The 26492-nt window shown below is 37.3% G+C and overlaps 2 protein-coding genes across 7 annotated transcripts in view; one reads left to right on the top strand and one right to left on the bottom strand.

The window, feature by feature from the left end:
* LOC146005341 (uncharacterized) overlaps window positions 1-23378 on the bottom strand; it is a 50688-nt gene extending 27310 nt beyond the window's left edge. For all 5 annotated transcript variants that reach the window (XM_083144518.1, XM_083144519.1, XM_083144520.1 and 2 more), the window contains exons 1-6: window positions 23137-23378; window positions 14493-14648; window positions 11169-11273; window positions 6515-6973; window positions 2871-2956; window positions 1381-1481 (exon numbers count right to left, since the gene is read on the bottom strand). In XM_083144518.1, the coding sequence (XP_083000644.1) occupies window positions 1381-1481; window positions 2871-2956; window positions 6515-6973; window positions 11169-11273; window positions 14493-14648; window positions 23137-23196 (967 nt within the window). In that variant the 5' untranslated portion in view covers window positions 23197-23378. The remainder of the gene's footprint in view (window positions 1-1380; window positions 1482-2870; window positions 2957-6514; window positions 6974-11168; window positions 11274-14492; window positions 14649-23136) is intronic.
* Window positions 23379-24064: 686 nt separating this feature from the next.
* Cip4 (formin-binding protein 1-like Cip4) overlaps window positions 24065-26492 on the top strand; it is a 202038-nt gene continuing 199610 nt past the window's right edge. For both annotated transcript variants that reach the window (XM_083144549.1, XM_083144548.1), the window contains exon 1: window positions 24065-24246. In XM_083144549.1, the coding sequence (XP_083000675.1) occupies window positions 24181-24246 (66 nt within the window). In that variant the 5' untranslated portion in view covers window positions 24065-24180. The remainder of the gene's footprint in view (window positions 24247-26492) is intronic.

Here is a 26492-nt window from a genome sequence, read left to right as displayed (position 1 = left end):
ATCAGCAACCAGTGGCGGTTTGCCCTGATCGATGGGCGCATTTCTGATGATTTTCCAGTCAGTTGTGATAAACATTCTCCTTGACCTTGAGTTTTCTTCTTCTTTTTTTTTAAAAAATTACTATTTGTATTATCGTTTTGATACTATGTATTCGCCATTGCATATCTTGGGGCAATCAGCGACAAGTGGTGGTTTAACCAGATTGATGAGTGCTACCGGATGGGAGCTTAACTTTGAAAAAATAAAAAAAATAAAAATCTGTTTGTTGCTTCCAAAAATGGGTACACATCGACATGTTTACCTTACCGAACGAAAGCCTTGGAAATTCTGAATAAAACGAGCCCTCATTGGCATTTATCGTGTTATTACAACTTTTTTTTTTAAAAAAAAAAAAACATTTTCCAACATGTTACATTTTGCTTAAAATGAGCCTCGTTCTTGGGGAATATCCATGCGTGACGAATATTTCGTCATCCACCTCGAAAGGGTTAAAGTGTAAATAGTTGCAAATTTATTTTACTTTTAATTATTTACATATTAAAAAATCTAAAGTTGCTGAGCAAGGCAGTTTATTAAGATTAAAAAACACTTTACATGTAACATTTCTATCCTCTATCAGGGTCTTCTAAAGAGGAAAAACTAAACTAAAATGATGAAAATACACAAATAGAAAGTATAAATATACACATAGCAGGATGTCTAGACACACAAAAACACATCATGTTGACAGTCCTTATCTTGGACGATTTCTCTAAAAGTAATTTAAATGCATATCGACTTTTGACAGTTGACCTTCAACACAATATGATGTGTTTTTGTTACATGTAAAGTGTTTTTTCACTTTAGTGTTGCATTCAGTGTTTTGAAGCACAAGAAATGTACAGGGTGGTCCCAAAAAAGGTAACCGAATACATAAAGAACAGTTCTACATTTCAGTTACCTTGTTTTCAGCCACCCTACATTTGAAATAATATACACCCAAGAGTAACATTCTGTGTGAAGTTTTGTTTTCTCGCCCTATTCCGGAAAATTAAGGAACACACTGTGTATGACTTGTAAAAGAGCCTTCAGAAATAGATACAGCTTTTAATACCAAAGTGATGACAAACTGCATGCATCACTTGTGTCCTGCGGCATCAGTTGGTTAGTTGCACAAGTGCAGAAAATGCCTTGTTTTTACAGAGTGAAGAGGACCATCACGTCATTTTGATATGAAATATCATCTCCTGCTATGTTGCTTGTCAATTAAGTCTGACAAATGCCTTAAATGTTGCCAAGCCCACTATAAGGACATGCATTAAAAAGGAAACACGCAATAACAGTTACTGCTCACATGCACAAATTTAAGTTGTAGAAAATTCACAAAAAGCTGAACATTACCTGTGAATTTAATCGATGAATCTATGAAACGTCCAGTATCCTTTGTTTTGCCTTCCAATTCACAAATTTTCTCGTATATCTTAACATACCTCTTCTTATACCTAAAGTATGCAACAGTAACAAATCAGAATAAAAACAAAATAAAATAGAATGAAAATACAAATGCATCTAAAACTTATTTGTGTTAGTATTTGAATTGCAGCTATTCAATGACCATTGCTTGTAAGGGGTTACATGAAAAGAGACCTGAAGGGTCAAAAAGGATTCGTTTACTAAGCTGTTCTCGTTTCTTCGGTCCTTTTGTTCCTTTGCCTTTGCTGGGTACTGTTACAAACAGTATTTGTTTTTTGTTTCTTTTTTGTGTTTGTATATGATTCTGTATGCTTGGGTTTCTGTGTAGTTTAAAAGAGCCAATAAGATTTGAACTTTCAGCCCTCCCCCATGCGACGAGGGAGGAAGTATAAATATGGCCTCTGACAGAGGACAGGACAGACAGTGTTTATGAACCGGATAGCAGAAGGGAGAGTGATCTTCGGTCTCCGGTGGCCTCCCATGAGAAAGAGCATCCCAAGGCGGTTCCGCCGATGCTTAGCTTCCACTTGGCAGTTCTGCCGTGGGGCTCAAGTTAGAGCAATGTAAATAATGTAAATTAGAGAATTATTGGAAGAATCCGAGCCTTGTTTGTTGAATTGTAAATAAATGTATAAAGCCCATTTCTGCGAGTTTTCAGCAATCATCCTACAACATTAATTCAGTAAGTTCTTGCCTGTGATTGATTCTTTGGTTCCAAGCGCTTTGGTGAGGAACGGGATGGGAACCCAGGACTAACGAGCCTATTTAGTTGTTTATTTGGGTTTTTCCTGCCAGAAGTGACCCGGTAAGGGTGGAGTGTTGCGGAACAGTACAGACGAACATAATATCAAACTGCCATCTGTGGGTTCTGGATTTCCACTAACTTTGAGCACACTTATACAATAGTATATTCATCTTATTCTTAACCATGACCGTTTTTGTATGCCTTCACAATAAACACTCACTGTATTAAAATTATCAGCAATACAACTGTTGGAGCTGACTTCTTTCACTTAGTGACGTCGAAAGCATCTCAACACGCACACAAATATATTTTCTTAACCCTGAGGGTTCTTTTCATGTAATCACTCACATCTGATGCTTTTCTGCTTATTTTCATATGTTAATTGCAAGAACAATCAGAAAGGAGGTTGGAAGCAAAGTTACAAGCAGTTTGTGCATAACTCAGGATCATACAGATTATACATTTTCTGTATTATACAATTCTCATGGATTGAAAATTAGCAAAACATTACAAAATTTTCATGCATTTAAAGTTTTTTATCTTGGTCCCCTGAAAAATGTAAAATCGAGATTACACAGTGTATTAACTTCCAGAATGCAGTATTCAACCTCACAATTCTATCTTTACAAAATTAGCTACAGTTAGAACTTTAGTTAAAGTGCAGCAAACATACCTATCCTCTTGAAGAAACACCGAATCCTCTTCATCTGACCAATTGCAATCTCTTTGTTCTAATTTCCTTATTTTACGATCAGTGGCCTACAAGACAATAATAAATGAATGACCATTTATATCCTCTACTTCAAATACACCTAAAGAAGAATTGATGTTAAAAGGCTGAACCTGGGCTAGGCTAAATATTTCAAGACATTACACTTTTGTTTATGGAAATTAAACAATTCCAGCTTTTGAATGAACATATTCTTTACATACCAACGCCATTAAACAGTGATGGCATCGACGTGAGGTGCAAATGGTTCCCTGGCCTAGCAGTCTGCCCTCATCAAACAAGAAAACCTTGATAAATGATAGATAGATGTTGATAAGCAGGGAACGGATTTATATGTCAATATATATCCTCACATGATGCTAAACTCAATGTTGTTTTGTATTATCTTTGCAAATTGAGGTACGAAAAAATGCTTTTTTTTAATTTCCATATTTTCAAATATTTTCCGACATATATTCCATATTCATGCTGGTACTACATTTTCCCTTCTTGTGTTAAATACCAAAGATTTTCAGTTCATTTTGCATTTTGCATTCTCTGTTCATTCTAAATATTGACAATATTCAATGCATCTGCTAATCTAACATCCTTATGCCAGGATGACCCTCCAAGGAGTTTTATCCCTGACAAAATAAACTTATTTTTATCCTCACCAGGTACGTTTTATCCCCCTTAGTTTTTTTTACTGGCTGATAACAAATTTGCATACCTCACGCAAATACCCTCTGAAGTGATATACACCACTGAATGGTGTCTCCCCCAAAAGCAAAAACCTTAATTAGCACAGTGTATTGTGGAAAACATTCATGTTCAGGAAATCCATTTTTCAGCACTTCAAAAGAAAGTTTTCTAATCCTTTGCATTGGTAGCAAAAAATAAAGCACATTGAATTTTGCATTAGAATTGATGTCATGTAAGCTTAATGTGTTTTATTTAGATATGCAAGCCACTTGCTTAGTGAAAATTGCCATTTTTCAAAATTATAAGTCCATATTTCGATTAAAATAAATAAATATATATATTTACATTTCGAACACTTTTTTGGTACATACAATTCCGTTCCCTGTTGTTAAGTATCCTAGTCCAGCTTTGTGCTAGGTAAACATTATTTTTTTGCAGATACTGTGTATAGATATGTTCTGTCACAAACAATTTTTTGGTACTGTGCACTAAACAGGTTACACAGGGGGAGACGAAAGTTTACTATTCACTAAAGTTTCAGGTTTCTTGTGGATTACCCCCTCCCCCAATCCAAAATAAATAATAGTTTCTCAAATACAGGAACTACTGCATAGGTGAAGTTCCATATTTCTGATTTGAAATTTTAATTGGATTTTCAGATTAATTTCAAAGGACCATTGCCTTCATTATCAAAGGTTACAGCATCGGTGACAGAGATGGTAATGCATCACTGCTATGTTTGTTCCCAGGGCTGTTAAAAATTATTGTTGGTTATAAAAATTGAAACAGGCAGACAGTGCCATGGAACTATTGCAAATATTACCACAAATATCTAAAAAGAAGCAAACCACATTAAGATTCACTTGAATGCTCTAGAAGGAATTCTAAACAGATTGAATTCTTCAGTACCATAATGCTTTTGAATAGGAAGGAGTTTTGAAAAACAACTATGTTGACACATGCCTAAGAAGGTCTAGCTTGCCCTTAGTAAGAAATATAACAATGTCAGAATTATGGAAGCAAAGTTTTAGACTATTTCATTAAAAAAAAAAAAAACTCAGCAAGGCCAGACACACACTGGATCCAACACGCAATGCACCACAAGTCACAAAGTGACACGACGAGTTAATTTATTGCAAAAATCTGTTAGCAGATTTCATCCATGTATGCAATAGGTCTGTCTGTTTCCATTTGGAAAGCGGGTAAAGATGCATTATAAGTATGACAGTTTACAGCGGAATTAGTGTAGAATTGATGTTTCAGTTTATATGTTGTGAATTGATCATATTTCTAGCAAATAATTGGTTAGAAAATAAGATACTAACCATTTAATGTAAGATTCAATGATTACATTTAATTGCTGGTTTCAAGATGCCCTGTTTCTGGTTTGTACCTGAAGTAAATGGATCAGTGCCTACACAAAGCCTTCATTATTTTGTCACAAACCGCCGCAAGGCGACTCAAGTCAAATGTTTCGTCCTGTGTGCAGCTGCTCATAAGAAACTAGGGACGCGACAAAGCTGAAAATTTACAGATGCCGATGTACTCACCGATAATTTTTGGAACCGATACCGATATTTAAACGATTCTGATACATAAGATTATTCAACTGAAATGGAATGTTATTTTCAGCATGGCAAAAATAAATTTGCTATGTACATTTCTATTGCATATCATATGTATATACATATATATTCTCAAGAGATGCAAATGTACAAGAAAACAGTTATTTTTAGTGGCTTTTTATTGTACCTTTTGTCTTTTATCTTGGTGTAAGCTTGAGAAAGTTCTAGGAAACCAGGATAAAATGTCGCAGATAAAATAAAAAAAAAACAGCTAATATATGGTACATTTGCATCTACAAAAAGTGGTTATGTGAAACTTTAAAAAGAACATAGATTCTCTAGAGATTTAACATTAGTACACAAGCAGTTCTTTGAAATGCAAAATGAATTCTTGTTCTTAATATTGCAAATTTAATGCTGGCAGATTCTACTTCAGAAACACAAGTTTTTGAAGCACTTCTGATTGCAAATCTGTCCAGTAACATTGAACACTCGTTCACTGAATACTGATGCAGTAGTTATCCCAAATATTTTCTTGACACTTGCTTCAGGTTTGGATATTCATTTTTGAATTTTCAATTCAACAGCGGATCCTGATCAGGTGGAATAATCAGTTCAGCAATGCACTGTTCTATTTCTGATTTTGAGGTAGGTAAATCTTGCAAAATTAAAATATGAAACTTATTAGAAGGTAAAACGGTACTTTAGTATTATACGGACTACCTCATTTGTCTATGTTAAATTATATTCCCCTCGCAAACATGAGTAACCTAACCTAAACGGTACCTTAGTTAGGTTAGGTTACCTTGTAAACATGAGTAACCTAAACGGTACTTTAGTTAGGTTAGGTTACTCATGTTTGCGAGGGGAATACAATTTAACGTAGACAAATGGGGTAGTCCGTATAATACTAAAATACCGGTAAAACTCTAGTATTATCTGTACCGGTTTAAATATCGGATTTTTGTTGATACCGATGCCAATATGTCAATTTCTGCCAATTTTCATACATCTATAATCGGCTTCAGTACATCTCTACAAGAAACTAATGTTAAACCTTCCCTGAGATGGTTTGCGACATGAATGACTCGTCACTTCATGACATGTCGGATCTGGTATGCGGCTGGCCTTAATGTACAGTTACATTATTTCTGATCAGATCTACAGCTTGAAGTGGAATCCAAACCATTGTGTGTGCCCCCACAGAAGAGGACCTGCAGAATACATTATCAATGTTTCCATTATATTCATGTAAAAGCCAAATGCTGATACAGTTGTGCACTTTGTAATTTAACACCGTTTCAACTCACCAGGACACTAGAACACAATGTTGTCACTTACCAGAAGCATTTTATACAGTTTCTTAAGGTGTTTATTAGATGCCTTTTTCCTTTTATCAACAGTATTCGTTTCACTATCTTCTTCCTTCACAGGCACATCATTCACCACACCACTAGTTGAGGGTCTACATAAAGGGTCCACATCTGGACACAAGTCTCCTTTTAAACTTGACTTATTTTTTAAAATACTAGAGTCACTTGAAGAGCTTGTAGATGTCTTTTCCTTCTTTTTCTTCACCTTACACTTTCTTGATAATTTTAACATGTCCACAACATCTTTAATGTATACATATATGTCCTGAGGATTTTTTGTAATTAAGTTCGACTTTGATTTCATCAAATCAAAAAAGGCTTCAGAATTCGTATACTCTTCATCAGCATTTTTGAACTTTTCATCAGTTTTTTCCAACACTTTCTTCATATCAGATGTCCTGAATGCCGCTAGACACACAGCTTTGAACTGAAAAATAGAAAGTTATGTACATTAAGATATATGAACAGAAAATATGCATTAAATATTGGAAGAAACATAAAGTTCAGTAGAGCATATGAGGCAAAATTTTGATTTTTTAAAAATTTAATCTACAGATGTTGATGCCTTATAATGCCTGAAATAGATTTCAAGATGCATAAACCACAAATAGGTGTAACGAGTAACTCCATCATGTAGAGTTGGCAACAACATCACGTCACCACAAATGATACCACATAAATCACTAGTTACTTGCTTCTAAAAGAATCTCCAAGAGCTAAGAATGGCAGATATTCATATGAACCACAATCTTCATAAACCATGCAGAAATTTCTACTTTCTCCACTCTCTTGTTTCTCCATTAAGCGCAGGAAATCAAATGGGTGCAAAAAAAGGTTGTTTACTTGTTGTATACAATGAACAAGTGCAAGAGTACACCTATTGGCCAAAATTGTTATGGTGGTACACAACTAAAGTGTAAATCACCAACCCTGAGACCTTCTGTAAACAAACGGTCTCACCAAATTGATGTATCACTCCGCGTCAGCTGATTCATGCTGCAATCATCTGCTGTTACACTCATAGTTCACCGCACCTATTCATTTTATATAAGAGCCTCTGAATGTGAAAACCCACTCTCAAACATCAGACGAATATGCAGCCGCATACATTGTTACTTTCCTGGTCATTCTCTCTTTCATAACCCTTAAAACTGCAGACACTGACACACCACTGCACTGGGATACCAACTTAACCACTTCATTTACTGGTTTCTAAGGATACCACTGACAGAACATTACATAAATATTGAGTAGAATCTGTTTCTCGCCCCTTTTCAAAGGCTGTCCTTGCTCGGAGAACACGGAGATCTTCCCGCATGCATAGAACCCACCACGTAATTTTTCTAAGGACAAGTCAGGCAATATTACTAAGTGGCACTACTTCCTTGCTGTTCACATGATTAATTTTAGAAAATAACCAATGTTATAAAATATCATTATGTACACAAATCTCTAAGCTTATTGAAAGTTACAATGCATATTCCTACATAATCTTGCCTTGCCATGTCACCAAGTTATTTTACAAAGTGCACTATATTTGGATGCTTGTCAAAGTTTCCAACCGCAATAAATTTACAAACTTTCTTTGTCTTGTTTTGATCTTCTTCTTCTTCATGCCCCTCACCGCTTAACTGGTAGCAGTCTTGGGCAACGGTCTGAGAACATTGAGGGCTAGAAGTTCGCGCACTAATATAAACAGCACAATATTGTTTTACACTTCACTTCACTGTCACTATAATATAGTAATGATGAGGGATGGAATCAAAAGCGAAGTTCGCACTGTCGGGCAAATCCATAGAGAATCCACATAGTAGAGGGGGAAGGAGATGAAAGTAGAGTGGGCAAGGAGAAGGGAAAAGCAACCTTTTGTCGAAGGAGTCTGTGGAGGAGTGCCTGACGTTGTGTGTTCCATAGCGGGCATTGGAAAAATATATGGGTGGGGGTTTGTTTATGTTCTCCGCAGGTACAATTGGGAGAAGGAGTTTGGTGAATTCGTGCCAGATGCTCGTTTGTGGTCACGTGTCCCGTTCTAAGGCGTAGGATACAGGTGATCACTTCACGAGGCATTTTGAAATGATGAAACCAGGGTCGAATAGGGAGTTTATCGTAGAACCATTTGTAGGTAGTGGTTTTTGCCACTGCGTCGTCAACCCAATTTTCCCACTGAGAGTGAATTTTTTTTTTGACCCGTGGGAGAAGATCAGTATAGGCAAGTCGGATAGGAGAGGGGAAAGGAACGTCCACAGCTGTTTTGGCATAATGATCCACAAGGTCTTGATGAGGATTAAGATTGCTATGCGCTTTGACATAGGTAAACTGTACTCGTTGGGCTTTGTTTTGGAGGTGAAAATACTCTTGTAAAATTAAGATGGGAAAGAGGTGTAACCGATAAGCATCCTTACCACAACGAGCGATCGTGAATAATACGCTGAGGGCATCTGTGAGAATTAAAGTTTTCGTGTATTGTGCTTCACGAGCGTGGATCAAGGCCTGATAAATGGCATAGCACTCTGCCGAGTAAATAGACGCTTCTGACGATAGGGAAAATTGTCGTACAACATTGTATTGAGGGACATAAAAGGCACATCCAACGTGGTCGGCATCTTTGGACCCGTCTGTGTAGATAAAAGTATGATCGGGCCAGAGTTCTTTATAATATTCGTGTCGACCGAAATCAGTAAAGTTAATATTAGGGAGAGGGGCGGTGAGTATTGGTATAGTGTATATCAAAGGGGATGTAAATGTAAAGCTGAGATGGTAGGCGTCGCGATCAATATTATAACAAGATAAAAAGAAAAGCCGAGGGCGAAAGCGATCGAGAGTTAGAGTTGCATTCAGTTGGCGTTGAATAGCGAATACGGTATTGAAGGGGTGAGGGTGTCGTTCCCATGTTTTCAATATGTATTTCGTGGTAGAGTATTGGTATCGGAAGGAGAGAGGCGGTTCAGTACTCTCTCCATAAACGCTCACATTGGGACTAGATGCCATTAATCCGAGGCAAAGGCGGAGTGCCTGACGTTGTAAGATATCCATTTTTTGGAGCCAGCGATCAGACATCCCGCCCAATATGGGCGCCGAATAGTCAAAAAGTGAGCGAAAACAATTCTTATAAAATAATAGCATAATGGAGGGGTGGCCCCCCCATTTGGTAGTGGCAAGCCCTTTCAAAATGTTGATCAATTTTTTCCCCCTTGTGAGCAAATATGTAAGATGTGGTTGCCAAGTTAATTTACGGTCGAAATGTATACCTAAGTATTTACAGGTTTGGACCACTGGAATTTGATGTAAATGAGTTAATGTATTGGGATAGCGAGTAAACATATACGGATTGAAAATAATAATCTATCATCAATATATTTATTGGACTTACAGCATTGCATATGGCTGTTTATGCCCATTTTATATTTTATTTACATAAGATACAATTTACATAAAATCTACAAACAAATTTCAAATACACTCCTATCTATATCGAACCTTAGAAATAAATATACATTACCATGTTATATCATTTTGTCTAAAAAATGCAAGTAAAATATATTCAATTCGCATGCAAGAAAGAAGCCAAATTTATGGGAAATGATTACTGGTGCAAAAAGTAAACCACAAAGGTGAAGCAATAAGTACAAAAGAAAGAGCATTGGGTTTAAAGTGAGATGTCATTTGTGGCAGCGTATCCCATACTACAAATTGGCCGTTGTTTTACCTTACATAATGAATCTTGTACCAACGCTGGATTTTCATGTGGATTATTTTACTTCTATGAGTTTGCAATGCTTTCTGCATGCAGGTGGTTTTGTTTACAGAAGGTCTCAGGGTTGGTGATTTGAACTTTAAATGTTACCTCAAGATTTTCTGCCAAGACTTTAGACCAATGGTTCTCAACCTTTTTCAGTCCAGGACCCACCTTGAAGGATATTACACTTCATTGGACCCATAAGCATGGACGTCGGCAGAATTACTTGTTGGGGTGTGCACCCAGTTTATAATCATATTTTTGCTAACATCGAGTACTTTAAGAAGCCTTCTTTTACACTTGCTTACACAAATTACACATACTTGATTCTAGAAAAGTAAATATGTAATTTAAAAGACTAATTTACTCTAGCCTAACATCTAACTAAACACAAATGCTGAAATTGAGAGATGCCAGCAAAAAACAATGGTAGAACGTGAATAACAGAAATTTAGTTTAGACTATGCACAACATGGGCTGACTTTAAATGGTTAAAACAATATATCTTAGTAATATAAATATAATACGTTTTTAACACATTAAACAAATTTTCGAGCCCAACTTCATGACCCACCAAAATGCTCACTCTAGACCCAGCAGTGGGTCATGGCCTATAGGTTGAGAAACTATGCTTTAGACCATATCTCATTAACAGAAAAAATACAGGGTCCATTTTTTTGTTCAAACTGCTGCGCTATCATGAAACTAGCCTACACAATGGTAACATACAAACAATATCATATGACATTCTTATCAGAAGCTTTTTGGAAAAACCCTGTTGGTAAAATGTCTCAAATATGCTCTTAAACATATAACATGCAATAAATTTTGCATTTTATGAACCCATTGCTGACAATTTATGAATATCATTAAAATCAAGTATTACCTTCTCAAATTCTTTCAAACTTCTCTGCCTTAGATCATCACTGGGTGATGAACTTCTCTCTTCTACCTCACATTTACGAACAAATGGAAATTCCTGCTGTTTGTCCTGAAAAATGTAAAATACTATTTACTAAACACATATTACAAAACTACAAGAACACATCCTTCAAGAATTTACTTTTCTGTTTCAATAAATAGCTTGTATAACGAGGAACAAATTAGTCTTACATTCTATCAATATGTGATGATGTCATAGAGTGGTGAAGTAAATGTGGTGCAAATAATATTAGAAAAACGATTCAAGTTTCTATTTTGATCTTGTGTAGTTTTTGTGATCAATTAATTTTGTCCTACAAAATTCACAAAACTATTTCACTGAAAAAGCAGCACAACTACATACTACACCCCTGTGTGTGCAAAATTGTAAGATAATTTACATCACTACGCTGCGAGAAACTACGCACTGTAGACATCAACAGTGTTTGAAAGACAACAGATCCCAATGCTGTAGCACCTGCAGAGACAATTCTAGACAGGTGAAACAGCAACAGCAAAAAATCAGGTGAAGCCAGGACTGGCTCGGTAGCTCAGTTGGTAGAGCAAAGGCACGGTATACCAGATGTTGGGTTGCTACGATTTTTTATGAAAATCCCTGACATTTCCAGGTTTTCCAGCCCAAAAATGAAATTTTTCATGACATGTTTATCATCACGATTGTTGACTTTCAACCTTGTGGTTTTCAATTAAATATATAATCCGTTAATTATAATGAATATTCACTTACACGACTTTTTTTTAGCAAATTTCATTGCGCATACACAAGAACGTGAAAATTCGAAGAGTAAAATGTAAAATTACAATCAGCATCAAATTTATTGGGTGCTACAATCACGTGCATCTAGCCTTAGGCTAAGGTAACAGAGGTACACCATTTCACCATAACAGATCTCCACAATATAAGAACAGAAAAAGTTCATAAACCATACATAATTTTTCATTTTCTGGCGGATTTATAGTGTCGTAGAAAATGCTGTTTTTTTGCTTACATTTATGAGTACACAGCATCTGGAGAAATTTTTGTTGCATGTAGGAATTCTATAGAAAATGCCAACAAGACTAAGATCTATAAAATAATAAACGATAACCTCATCTTCACCAATAATTATGATCATATTGTCAATGTACTTTAGTTATCAATCAGTAGGGAGAAAAATTTATGGTAAATAAAAACTGAGGAGAGCGGTAAATAAAATGATCGATCAGCGGTACATACCAGCGGTGGGAAAAAAAATTGCACAAACTTTTTTCATTATGAGAGGAAACAACATACAAAAGAGCTTTAAATTGATAAACTACTTCATTTTTATATACTGTACACATACACAAGTACTTAGCTGTCCAACCAAAAAGAAAACAACACAAAATCACTTCATTTCTAAATTGCATATCTCAAGTGATTTATTCATTGTATGTATTTAAAGGATATCCTTGCTGTCCAACAAATAAAATAATCACTACTGTACATACACAAACACATGTTGAAAATCACATGATGACAAACAAAATTCATTCATGACTGAACACAAATGACACCATTGTTTCCCTTGATATGTGGGAACAGACTAATCTTATCGCTGCTACAGCTAGCAAGTTCAATGAAACTGGAAGTTGAGTAGACATTCGGGGTAAGAAAGGAATGCAGCTTGACAGGGATCGAAGTTTTCGAACTGAGATTATGTACATGGGAAATCCCAATTTGTAGCATGTTCCTGATGTGATCGAAGATAAAACATTCTACAGCTGCAAGTGGTAGGACACTTAGGCAAATGTTTCGTTACAAATCGACAGTTTGCGTGCACAACCTCGATTGCCAGTTTTTGCATGTTTTCTACTTAATTTGATGACATTTCACGGTTATTTCGCAAAAAAGCGTTCATTTCTTGGAAAGGCACACATTTTGCATTACTTCGCAAATAAAACTCATGCATATTTCATTATTTGGGGTGTAGTTACGTGCAGAATGTTCAAAATTGTATCTTTTTTTCACATTTCGCAATTTCGCGCATCGCGAAAATTCAATGTCCCTATCAATCAGATATCTGGACTGCAAGTTTTACTTTCATATTCTTCCTAATATCCAGTATTATAAAGGTGAAAATTTATTACAGAAATTCGAAGGAACCATAATTTTGCACAAGACTGAGAATCATATGAACGAAAGAAACAAGTTTCTAAACTGAATCTTTTTAAAGTGGAATAACATGAACCGAATCCACAAGTGGAAGTGAACTGCTTGTTCATTTTGCAACTTTTTCTCTTGCAGACTTCAAAATGCACGTAAATTACAGACGATCTGCAAAATCCCCTGACATTTCCCTGTTTTCCAGATGCATAGCAACTTTGCAGATATCTGGGTTTGAGTCCTTGATGAGCTTGCATGTTTCAAATAAATTTCTACATCATTTCTTTATATTTGCATGTTATTTTAAACTCGTTGTGGATGGTGCATACAAATGGCATCCACAGTGTTCTGTTGCAGTCGGAAGGCGTATTGTGTTTCTTTGGACTAGATTCGACTGCGGGTGGTGTATATATTCATCAACATCACAACCACATTAGGTGAGATTGTGCTAGCTGTAGTAAAAACAAATAGTAGCAGAAAAGGAAGAAGTTGAAAAAGAACAAGAAAGAGAATATAAGTTACAAGTAACAAAAGTTTTCTGCTCATGTAGTTCGTGCATAATAGAAAACCAAAATATGACTCAAAAACAACTTTGTGAGACACGTAGATTAAGTTGCACTTGTTTCAAAGACTTCCACGCCATAAAGATTTATTCTGCATAAACCTGAAGTACATATATGCCGACATTCTATTTATTATTTACATTTGTCTTTGAATATGAAAGCAATCCTATAAAAAAAATACTGCATAAAAGAATAAGGCAGGCAAATACAGGTGTTTTATATTTCAGATAATTTTATTCAATGGAATTCTGCAAAATAGAAAAACTACATTTTCCAGTAGTGACTTTTTCAAAAAGTTCAAAATTTAAGGGGTTAAATAATTTTTTTTAGATTTTCTACCAAGTTCTGCTGATAAAAAAATAATTAATCTATTCTATCCTTCAGTTTTAACAGAATTATGGCGTAAGTTCCAACCTGATATTTATAACCATTTGGAGCAATTACATTATTACAATAATCAAGTATTGATATTTGTTTTATCAGGAATTATAGAATTGTAATCTGTTGCATAAGCTAAGCACTAGATCTAATTGAATAAGTAAATTGAAAATAAACACCATAGAATTATTTTTTTAAGTACCTGGCATGACACTCGTGGTATCTTGTCAGAAGGACCAGATAACGATGTTAATGCTATCCTTTTCTTCCCTCCAGAGCTGCTAGCATTGGAATCTTGTGGAATCTTGACATCTCCATTGGAATTTCTTTTAACCTTCTTGTTTATCGTTACCTTCCACTGAAAGCAGAAAATTGTGTATTACTGTTGGTGCTATCTTTACATTCCACGATAAGCAGAGTTGTGACATGTACATATTTGAACCATAATGACCTCGCATGGAATACACTTGGTTCTCGAAACAAATTCATTACATTATGGTTAAGAGGGTACGTTTTTAACAGTTTCCCACGTTAAGAATTTAAAGATTATTCCCACAGTTGCCAACATTAGTAAGAAGTCACTAAATCAGGTTGATTTTTAATGTTAGTTGGCAAGCAAATTCATAACAAAAGCAACAATCAACTTTCCTAGCGCCTTTTCGTATTTATTGGCAACTAATCAGGAGAATTCACATAACATATTGTAAGATATGTGTAATCCACTACACCTAGAGGGCTACACACATCTGTTCAACTTTCCATCAGCTCATGAGACATCTCATACCAAGATAATAATTACCTTTTATTCTCATCGACATAAAATCTCAAATTCTACACGTTATATTCATCTTATGTGATTGGGTAAATGTTTACTATCCTTCGGACACCTAATAACTTCTGAGTTTCGTCAATTTTTGACATTTGTACTTACCTATCTGCTTTGCGGATCATTTTTTAACGTGTATTCACATTTTTTGATCATTCTTTTTTTTTCAAAAAAAGTGTTTTTGTAACTGAAGAACGTACGTTTCTGCAAATGGTTTGTGGGGCTATGTGTCAATGGTTCGTGGGGCTATGCGAGAATGGTGTGTGGGGCTACGCATATTTTTTTCGAAACCAATTTTTAACTATTGTAACCTATTGTGACCCTACCTAACCTAACCTTACCGGAAATGGTTCGTGGGGCTATGCGTCAATGGTTGAATTTCCGCTATGAAACATTCCCACATCACACAAAACACCTTCCAGATGTTAGACAATACTACAGGAACTTATTACGGTAAGTAGTTTCTTCTGTAGAAATGAAGAAATCTGCTCGAAGGATAGTAAACTAGTACCTTTAACTATGCTTGCCTAACACAACCTTACTGTGAATGATTCGTGGGGCTATCCAGGAATGGTTCTAAGACCCCCATATTTGAACTATGCTTGCCTAACCTTACCGTGAATGGTTTGTGGTCCAATTGCAGTCACGAACCGTTTTGTAGTACTATAACGGCAAACAATGCTTCCTCAAGGAAGACGCCATTTTCGTAACATGCAATGGGATGCAATTTTTCAACTTCTGGACATCAATGAACAATTTCTACACGTCACCCTCAGTTGTTAACCTCAGATCATTCACTTTATCAACCTCCTCGTGTACTGAATGCAACGAATAATGGATCTCACTTATCACACAACACTTTAGCTACCGGTAAAACTGTCAAAGCCGAGAATCGGATTTCTTCAAATTTACAGGAGAAAGTATTTACGGAATTGAGTTTCTGCGTAATTTCGGAATGTTGTAGAAGTGTTTTCTCTCATTTTTCTATGTAATTGGACGATAATTCAGGTATTTTTCTATAATAATGTCCATCCGATGCACGAAAGCTGTTGCTTGCATTTCCATCCATGTACTTGAACCAGATGTTGTGAGCATCTGATGACGTGATCCCCGGTAAGTGTTTCCAAACACACAGTTTTTCACTATATTGACCAACCTAACCTAACCTTACCATGATTGTGCGTGGGGCTATCGTGAATGGTTTTTGGGGCTATGTGATAATGGTTTTCAGGGCTATGCAAGAATGTTTCTGTTAAGAAGGTTGAAACATTGCTTTGCCATTTGAAACACAACACTAGACAAGATTTTCCCGCCATTTTGCATGTTCAGGAAGCGAGAAAAGAACGAATAATAATTATTTGATATGTTGACAATAGATACTAATTTCGATAAAAAAATGAAATCCCTTGTTAAACAATCTTTCGCAATGTAGATTAAGTAAGTACGAATGTGAACAATTACAGAATAAACGAGTTACAGCCAATTCCTGGCTTTGACAGTTTTACCTAGCAACCTTCTGAACGCAGCGGCGTATACTCTGGATCACCTAGGTAATCGGAGATGACCCGGCTATAATTTTTTAAAAAGTTGTTTTTTTATTTCTTCGCAATATTCTTCCGAACCAATCTTTGAATCACATATTTCTTTGCTTCCAGCGCGCGAATGTTTTCAACCGTTTGACGCGGAATGTCCGTGAGGCTTTTTCTCCAGCTGGTGGAATCTGGTGACGTCAGGGTGAGATTCCACCGGCTCCCTTTAAAACCCTTGACGGGAGGGGAAGGAAACACTGCTTCTCAGGCGCGGTTATTCCGTGGCAAGGGTAAGCTCCTTCTGGAAAGAGTCCATCGGTCGCACTCTCCACCCCAGAGCCTTTGCCGTTCCCTTGGCTGGCACCCTCTTCTGCCATTCTTCCCCGATGGCCTTTGTATCGTAGGAGCTGTGTTGTTTACGACAGGGAAATTTATCAGGAAACAGGTTTTCAGTTCACAAATTACGTACTGAAAAGGAAAGAAGAGAAAATACATCTGAAAATGCGCGAGAAACAGAGAAATCTGAACAACATTTGCGAACCAATTCTATGAAAATTCTCATTTTACGTTTGCTTCTGTCTTCCTGATCTCTGCTATTTCAACAGATATTGTCAAAGGAAAAAACAACTATTACACCGACCTCCATTGCGGAGTGTTAGTACAGCTCCCTACGACACCAGAGCTCCAGGGTTCGAATACCGGTCTAGGCATGGGTGTTCTTTGTAAATGTCCCTTCATCAATGTCATATCATCACTCGTAGTGATTAGCCAAAAGTGGCAGAAAAGCGACGTCAAATAACAGTTTAATCAATCTATTAATGAAGTAATTGAACTATTTATATGCTTACTTTTTTCATTTTTGTATTTTAAAATGCGTGATTACTTTCTTTGTAGCCTTCAAAACCAGTGAGAGTACTTCTTTCACAGAAATGAATAATTTTTAAAAGGGAAAGCTAAAAAAAAAAAAGGTAAAGTGTTCCCCTGTGCTTAGCACCACACCATGAAGGCGTATAGGGGGTGTGGGGGTAACGCCCCACACTTTCTTGATCCGGTCATGAGGGGGGGTGATGTGATCAGCATCACGCCCCTGACCGCCTTTACCCCCAGGGTTTCCCCCAGGTACCCATGTTATTCGACGCTGGGTGGCTATCAGAAATAAATTATATATAATACACATATATTAGGTAATTCAAGTTGCTTTTCCCCCTCTTTAGATTAACAATGATCATAATGATAAAAGATGTTTGAATGTAAAATATATAAACAAAAAACGCAATGATTCCAACTTATAGAAAATCGCGCATCGCAGGGAATATAAAGCTGGGAAAGGGAATTTTTCAACATCCATAGGGAATTTAATTCTGTGTCAAGCAGGAAGGAACCACAATAGAAGATTGGCGCAGGGAATTGAATGCGTGTTGTAGCGATTCGAGAATTTAATATTTGTTTAGCTGTTAGTGGTTTAGTATTTGTGCTAGTGCTGTGTTCACTGAAGTTAAAGGCAATGAATGGATATAATACAATATTTGCGTGCGAAAATATTTGGAACGGGATCTTTTCCGGAGAAATTTCAAATAGTTAATGTAGGTAGGTCAGTAGCATCTCTTGTACCATAGATCTTGAACTTAAATTTCCGTGTATAAAAACAATAATCGGGAATGCACGAGTGACTGGATACTGGGGTAACTTGAATTTTACACTTAAATTAATATTGAGGGTTTTTATTTCACTACCGCATTCCTTTCATATTCTTTGTTACAGGTTTTTTCTTATAGATTTATTATATTCTCTTGTTTTATCATTTGAAATTCTAAACGTAGATTAACTGCAAGTGCAATCACAACAATTATTCGACAGTGGTCGCAACAATAAGGTAAAATTTTTCACACATATATTCATAAATCCTGTATGGATGTTGAGGTAAATTTGCAGGGAGACTTCAGGAGTGGGTGGATGAATCAAGTGTCGGAGATTACCCACTAGTTAAAACCAGCATACGCCACTGTCTGAACGCAATGTAACAAGTTGCGAACGTCACTTGTTCACATGAGAAAACATGGCTTCTTCGTTGTTTATGTATCGACAATCACCGTGGTAATTCACAATGGTATTTTACAACTTCTACACGTTAATTTACAATTTCTACACGTGACCACCAAATCTCAACTGCAGATACGTCATAAGGCTCCATAATTAGTGAGTATTAGAATTAATAACGAAATTATACCTTCTTTTGCTATTGTAAAATCACAATCTTCTACACGTTATTTTGAAAGTTCCACACGAGAGCGCCAAATTTTAACTGCAGATTCTTGATTATACCTGCCGCAAAATTAGTTTGGTATTGACGCTGGTGAAGCACGTGGGGAAATCGGGTCTACGTCACTGCGGGAGGGTGGGTTGCTGGCATGCGAGCCAATCAAAATATTTCCAGTGCTTCACCCAATCCCTGGTTACCTAGCAACAGAAAACGTTTATCTCGGTGTTGCCGCTTATCGGGGGATTCTTCCTGCGATCAGATTTCATGTTGTTGGGAGAGGACGTGTTTGTTTGTTGCGTTGCGTTGCTGTAATATTTTAACCGGTCCGTTTGTTCAGTTTTTATTGTATTTAGAGTATTCTTTGTTGTATATAGCATGCTGTTTTAGTGTGTTCTGCTTGAGTGTGTCGTGAGCTTGTGTGAAGAATGTCAAACACAGGAGGCAATACTCGAGATGACAATGTACCAAAGAGGCCATGCACTAAAAGAAAAAGGAATTCTTCTCAAAGGACAAACGCGAGAGATGGTTTGTTCTGAGTGCAAATAATTTGAGCAAGAAAAAAACAATGGGGGTCCAATCATTTCTGTAAATAAAGTTCTGGACAGGACTCCTGCTGCTTTCGGCGTGTCTAAGAACAATATTGTTACCATAGGGAAAGAAAAATATAATGTAGAAATAAATAAATGTGAGGCTTCAACACTGGAAACCCCCAGGAAAGAAGAGGAATATCAGTAAACGCGTGACAAATGTAGATACCTTTCAGCAAGATGCTATTCGTCGCCATATTTACTCTTATTATAGGAGGAAAGATCATACCACTGTTGGGAAACTGCGCGTTTCGTTGAAAGATTCGGGACTTTTTCAAGGTGGGGAAACATCTTTAAGGACAGTCATAAAACATCTGGGATTCTCATACAAAAAAATTAATGGACGCAAAATAAAGTAAAGTATGGAGGTATATGGGGATGTGGAGGTAGGGCTCCACACATTCTCGACCTCGACCTAGGCCATATTATGGAGGTGATGCGGTGATGTGGTTCACCAACCGCCTTTACCGCAGGTTTGTCCCAAGTACTCACTTGGGCTGAGTCGACCCCGGAGCCGCTCGGGATATTTGAAAAAGTTCCACAAACCACTGCGGGTCTCACGCATGAAAGTCAGACGCCCCACCAACTGGACTTTGTGCAATTCAGTTGCGGTATAATTGAAAGATGGGCAGACTTTAACGGCGACTTCAGAAAGAAATGATTATTGAAAGTGTATATATTCAATATTCTTAGAATGGATTGAAAATGTAATCTGTAAACAATGCTCGTTTCATTAATTCGTTCATGTTGTAAGGGAGATGGAAATGAAGAGAGAAAACAATAACACATTCATCATTGTTGTCATCATTGTTATTCCGTTTTCCTTGAAAAACAATAACATTTCATCATTGTTGTTCCTTTTCATAACACGTTTTCCTCGACACAGCTTCAGATGGCTGAACTGCGTACCGTACCGTACCGCATGATATGGCAACACCGTGACGCGTGCCCCTTCAGCTCTCAATACCAAACTAATTTTGTGGCAGGTATAGGAACCCTAAATTCGTCAGTATGCGAAATATAGACGAAATTGGAGAAGGGTCCGGTATTGTAAAATCATACCTAAACAAATGGCTGATTAAAATTTCGGTAACCACCAAACGTCTCTAATTCCCTTATTTTCGTATTTTTCACATTGATACTTACATATTCTGCATTCGTAAGGATTCTTCTATTTCGCGTTTCGTTTTTTTGCAGGCAAATAATCTCAATTTTCGAAATATGGAGTATTTTTATTTTCTTCGCTTTTGCTTGCGTTACACGCGATATGGCGGAGAAATCTTGACTAGCGTAGTCCATGATCAGTGGTTATGCAGTGTTGCGACCTTCTTCATAGCAAAATATCTAGGTACTAGTATGGAGAATACGTAAGTATGAATGTGGAAAATACGAAAATAAGGGAATTAGAGACGTTTGGTGGTTACTGAAATTTTAATGATATGGATAACAACATAGACCTTTAGCCTAAAAATAAACTTCAGTCTGCTGACGTCAGAACGCAAGGTAGCAAGAGTGTTGTGCGATAAGTGATTGAAATAAAACAAAGCAACTGAAACCATTGGCGCGTGGATAGGTTAGTAGGGCCACGCAAAGGTTTCAATAGTGAAAAAGAAAGCCCCACGAACCATTGGCGCTAGCCCCACGAACCATTGGCGCGTGGATAGGTTAGTAGGGCCACGCAAAGGTTTCAACAGTGAAAAAGATAGCCCCACGAACCATTGGCGCGTGGATAGGTTAGTAGGGCCACGCAAAGGTTTCAATAGTTAAAAATATAGCCCCACGAACCATTGGCGCGTGGATAGGTTAGTAGGGCCACGCAAAGGTTTCAATAGTTAAAAATATAGCCCCACGAACCATTGGCGCTAGCCCCACAAACCACTGGCGCGTGGATAGGTTAGTAGGGCCACGCAAAGGTTTCAATAGTGAAAAAGATAGCCCCACGAACCATTGGCGCGTGGATAGGTTAGTAGGGCCACGCAAAGGTTTCAATAGTTAAAAATATAGCCCCACGAACCATTGGCGCTAGCCCCACAAACCACTGGCGCGTGGATAGGTTAGTAGGGCCACGCAAAGGTTTCAATAGTGAAAAAGATAGCCCCACGAACCATTGGCGCTAGCCCCACAAACCATTGGCGCTAGCCCCACGAACCATTGGCGCGTGGATAGGTTAGTAGGGCCACGCAAAGGTTTCAATAGTTAAAAATTGGTTTCGAAAAAAATATTCGTAGCCCCACACACCATTCTCGGATAGCCCCACGAACCATTGGCGCTAGCCCCACGAACGATTCACGGATAGCCCCACGAACCATTCACGGATAGCCCCACGAACCATTCATAAATAGCCCCACAAACCATTCACGGATAGCCCCACGAACCATTCATGGATAGCCCCACGAACCATTCACGGATAGCCCCATGAACCATTCACAGATAGCCCCACGAACCATTCACGGATAGCCCCACGAACCATACATAAATAGCCCACGAACCATTCATAAATAGCCTTAGAGATACTGGGCGAAAGGGGGGGGGGGTTGTCACCCCCATCAACCTCACATTGAGCACGCCACTGATCCTGTGCACGTCATGTTGTCGCAAGTTCGTAATCAGAAATGATGAACAGTAACTCACGTTTATTTACGTTCTAGAACTGTTACACAGTTACAAAACCGCGCATTTGGAAACACTGACCGGTTGTTACGTCATGAAACGCTCGCAAATATTTGGTTCACGTAGTAGACGGACATCAAGGGAACAGCTTTCATGCATCGGAGCGACATTAATGTCGAAAATTACATGATTTATCGGCAAAAAAATTTCAACGAGTTGAAAGCAAACTTCCAAGACCTTCCTAAAGTATAAATAAACCCATTTCGGTAACTACTTTCTCCTGTAAAATTGAAGAAATACGTTTTGGGGATACGAAAATTTTACCAATGGCTGTTAACAACGGTAGGATTACATAGGAGTATATGGAAATGGAAAACCCGTGCCAACAAACACCCAATAAGTTATCGCTAAAACTCCGCAGTATGTGTCAACATACATAAATCGAAATCGAACCATGTAAAAATTGCATTCGTAGCATGATGAAATCGCAATAAAACAAAAGGAACTTGGGCCGAACTTGGCAATAGAAGATTTGGTAAAGTTTTCGGTGTTACTAGTTCGATAGCTCTTTTTTTGTTCAAGTTTGGGTTTTCCTAGAATGTAAATATACTAAGTATTTCTAAATTACCTTTAAATGTTATCATAAGATTTAGCGACCTAGATTAGAACCTATGTTTTAAGGTACCGGTACTCAGAACAGCAAGGCAATAGTCTGATTTACTGACTGGTAACATACATATTTGCATACCCAAAAATACTTCCCAAAATGAAATCACAAATACGCCACTGAATGAGCATCATCCACAGAATGTAAAAAGCTTAATTTGTAGGTGGTTTCTGTTTCAAACTTCCTCGTCAACATCTGTACGCACACATCTGTTTGTGCAAGTCAAAACATTATGGTACACTTTACCTACACCGGGATACCCCTAGAATTTACTGATCGGGTAACATTGAATCATAGCAATATCTAAAAACTTAATAAATTACACTTAGCAACCACATTTTTAATAATAAATAAAACTTTTCCTAACCTCGTCATCCTCGTTTTCGTCTTCTGATGACGCAAGGATAATAACATCAGACTCACTCATACTAACTTCAAATATGTTGCATACGATCACTCTATTTTAATGTGCGTTCCCAAGTACAATTATTACAAGTCTAAAATACGATGTTTTTTTACATCGGGGAATCATATAGAAATTAATACAAATTCATAAATAAACATTTCCCACAAAAACTTAATGGAATGCTTTACTGCGTTTCCATTTCTACTTCCTGCAAAGTTGCCAGCTCGTTGATTTCTTCCTATCAAGACATTTTTTAATATCCTCCTATATGTAGCCTGGTGTGCCATGTATTTTCAGAAGAACAGAGGATTATATTTTACTCTTTAGTTGTCAGCCTTATATTTTGCCGTCTTTTTGAGCATTTAAAGTTACTTTTTTAAAAAGAAATGGTTAGCCAATGGGGCCAGGACCCACCGCCACCCAACTACCAAATGGGCCTCCCCGATGGCGCAGTGGTAACGTCGTCGCCTTCTAATCAAGGGGTCCCAGGTTTGACCCGGTGGAGGCACATAGTGGTTCGGATCCCACTTTAAACTGTAGTTCCAGTTTAAATTAGCCTTACTGTGCATAAAGTGGACTTAATTAAAACATCAACTCAATCAATCATCTACTAGATGTAGGGGTGTGCCTGACGAAAAATTTTCAAAATCACTACGTTGGAGAGGGAAACATTCGCAATTTTTCGATCAAACTCGAAATTTTGAGGACATCATTACGTTGTATAAAAATTACACCATAGTGTAGCACGTCATACTACACTTCCGGAAGAGAGTTTCCAAGAATCCGCCAGGGAATGTTTCCATTTTGCAAATAGTTCTCAATGTACTCAGTAGATGGCACGTGGATTGCCTTATATTCACTTATCTTGGTTCGTAACTGCAATTCTTCCCAAGATTCATTGCATACCAACAGATTGAGTCAGCCATGTTGAGGTGTAACATGTTAGTGTGTGTGTTGTGCTTATGTTAAATTTTGCCGCTTAAAGTCGTGAATACCTAGGTGTAAATGTCACAGGTTTCCGACACTAGTGTACCAGAGTGCGAAAACATGAGCTGGGGTACCGAGCTTTGGGTAAGTGTTATCATTTATTGTAACTTTTAGATTTTGCGAGGTGTATCTACTTCCTTGGGACCCGACCCTTTTGGTGTATATGACGGCTGCTGAACGATCTTGGGTACGGTGTCAAGCAAAACTGTTAACTTTGAGTTTTTATAACTAAAGCCAACGATATGGTAAATGCACAAGCATGAAGCATTCGTGGCCATCCATTATTTAGAATTTTGAAAGTAAAACAAAATTAATTCGCATTTGAACAAGGCTGGAATGCCCTCTTCAAATTGGAGTGTTCGAAATAACACTGGAGGTAGCGGGCAAGAAAACTGAGTAATCGAATTCGTTAGTAGAATGGAAACTCAAATACTATTACTAATTTAAATTGAAGGAAGGGAAAATTAATGTTGCTGCTAGATGTTAGCGCTGTATTATGATTTCCTATCGTTGAATTTGCTTTGTAAAGATTTGTGTTAACACCTGATCTATAGTATCGAGGAAATTAGAAAGCTTAATATTTTCAACTGCGGTGTATAATCGTTTCCGATCTTTCCTCATGGCGATGTGGTTAAAGCTGTCACCTTGTAGTCAGAGGCTCTCGTGTTCGGTTATCGGTGGAGGCATATTTTAATTTAGGGTCCAGTCCTGATTATCATGTCTGAGCATGGACTCCAACAGACTGACCTTGACGAGGCATTTTGTTTTTAACTGTGAAGTTTTTGGTAAAACTTCAATAGCGTCGCAACACCTCTCACTCGTTTATTTCTTCATTTTTTAACATTCGTACTTACCTATTCTGCATTGCGAAAGATGATTCTTCAAGGTGCTATTTTGCTTTTTTCACGAAAAAAGTTCAATTTTTGACATAAAGAGTAATTATTAAACCATTGACGTTAGCCCCACAAACCATCCACGGGTAGCCCTTCACGGGGACGAGGTTAGGTTAGGTTCCATTAGCACTCCTTTTGTTCAATTTAGCATATACGGACAACATCGGTTTTTCTCGATGAAAGAAAATACCAACAAGAACTTCTACATGCTACAGAAACTCATTTCGGTAAGTAGTTTCTTGTGTAAAAATGAAGAAATCCGTTGGGACGCTATCGTAGTTTTACAGAGTTTTTAAGTGACGACTGACCTACTCCCCACGAACGAACAAGAATATTCACATTATTAAGTGTTTTTTAGGTTATGTATGCATTTTGCATTATATTTAGACATGTGACAAATGTTGCTGATCCCCAGTACCCACCTGCTCATTTGACATACGGAGAGGACAGACGGTACTGGTTGGCTTGAATGATTCTCGAGTCATACATATTCCTGAATAAATCAAATATTAATTATAAATCCTGTTTGGGAAGAGACCGGTAAAAAGTCGATGATCTGAGAAATACTGTGGCTTGTTTGCAGCATATTTTGATACTCCTTTTTCACGCTTTGTAATCGTTAAATCTAGTAGCCTATTATAGCAGTAATTGATATTTTTCGAACGTGCTGTACAAGGAAATGCAAAGTGAGACAAATTCATAGTTTCCTATTTCATGTTTTAAAAGTTCAGTGTCAGTGTATTTTAAGGGATTGACCCCTCCCACCCTTGACTTTTGTGTTCAGTCCCCTGCTGACACACTGCTCCTTTATTGCGTTTGTTCATTCCTTTGTCACATTTGAAATAAAAATTAATAAGTGGCAGTAAATTACCAAATACAAACAAAATTGTGATGATTGTCTCTAGTTCAAGGATTTGAATTGCTAGAAGAGGGTTCTGTGTGTAGAAGTCTGCAGATGCCTTATGGCAGAATATGCAGTTTTCATATTGAATTGTTTGGACTTAACTACTGTACTTGGTTTATTATAGATTAGCATTTCACAAACTGATTTCTTTCTCCACCTTCCAGTTAGTGTATTTTTGCTGTGTGCTCATATGGCTGCAGTACCCGAGTACAAGATGTACTTAGGGAAGTTGTCAATGTGAGCAATATCAGAGTGCAAAGCAAGGAGAGGATATTGTAATTTCTTTTCAATCTACCATCAAAGCAGATATGTGCCCAGCCTAGACAAGGTGGGCCATCAAGCACTGCTAATTATCCCATGCATTCCGTTTTCTTTTCTGCTTTGTGCTCAAGGACTTCTGACATATGACCACATAGCAATAATAAACAACAGTAAAGGCGGAGACTGATTACAGACTATGGAACTATTTATTTATAATAAACCAAACACAGTGGTTAATAATCCTAGCAAATCAACATGAAACAACCACCAAT

Source organism: Lepisma saccharinum, chromosome 23 (assembly GCF_977018435.1).
Source record: "Lepisma saccharinum chromosome 23, izLepSacc3.1, whole genome shotgun sequence".
Classification (NCBI taxonomy): Eukaryota; Metazoa; Arthropoda; class Insecta; order Zygentoma; family Lepismatidae; genus Lepisma; species Lepisma saccharinum.
The sequence above is the reverse complement of the archived record's forward strand: the minus strand, read 5'-3'. Positions and strand labels throughout refer to the sequence as shown.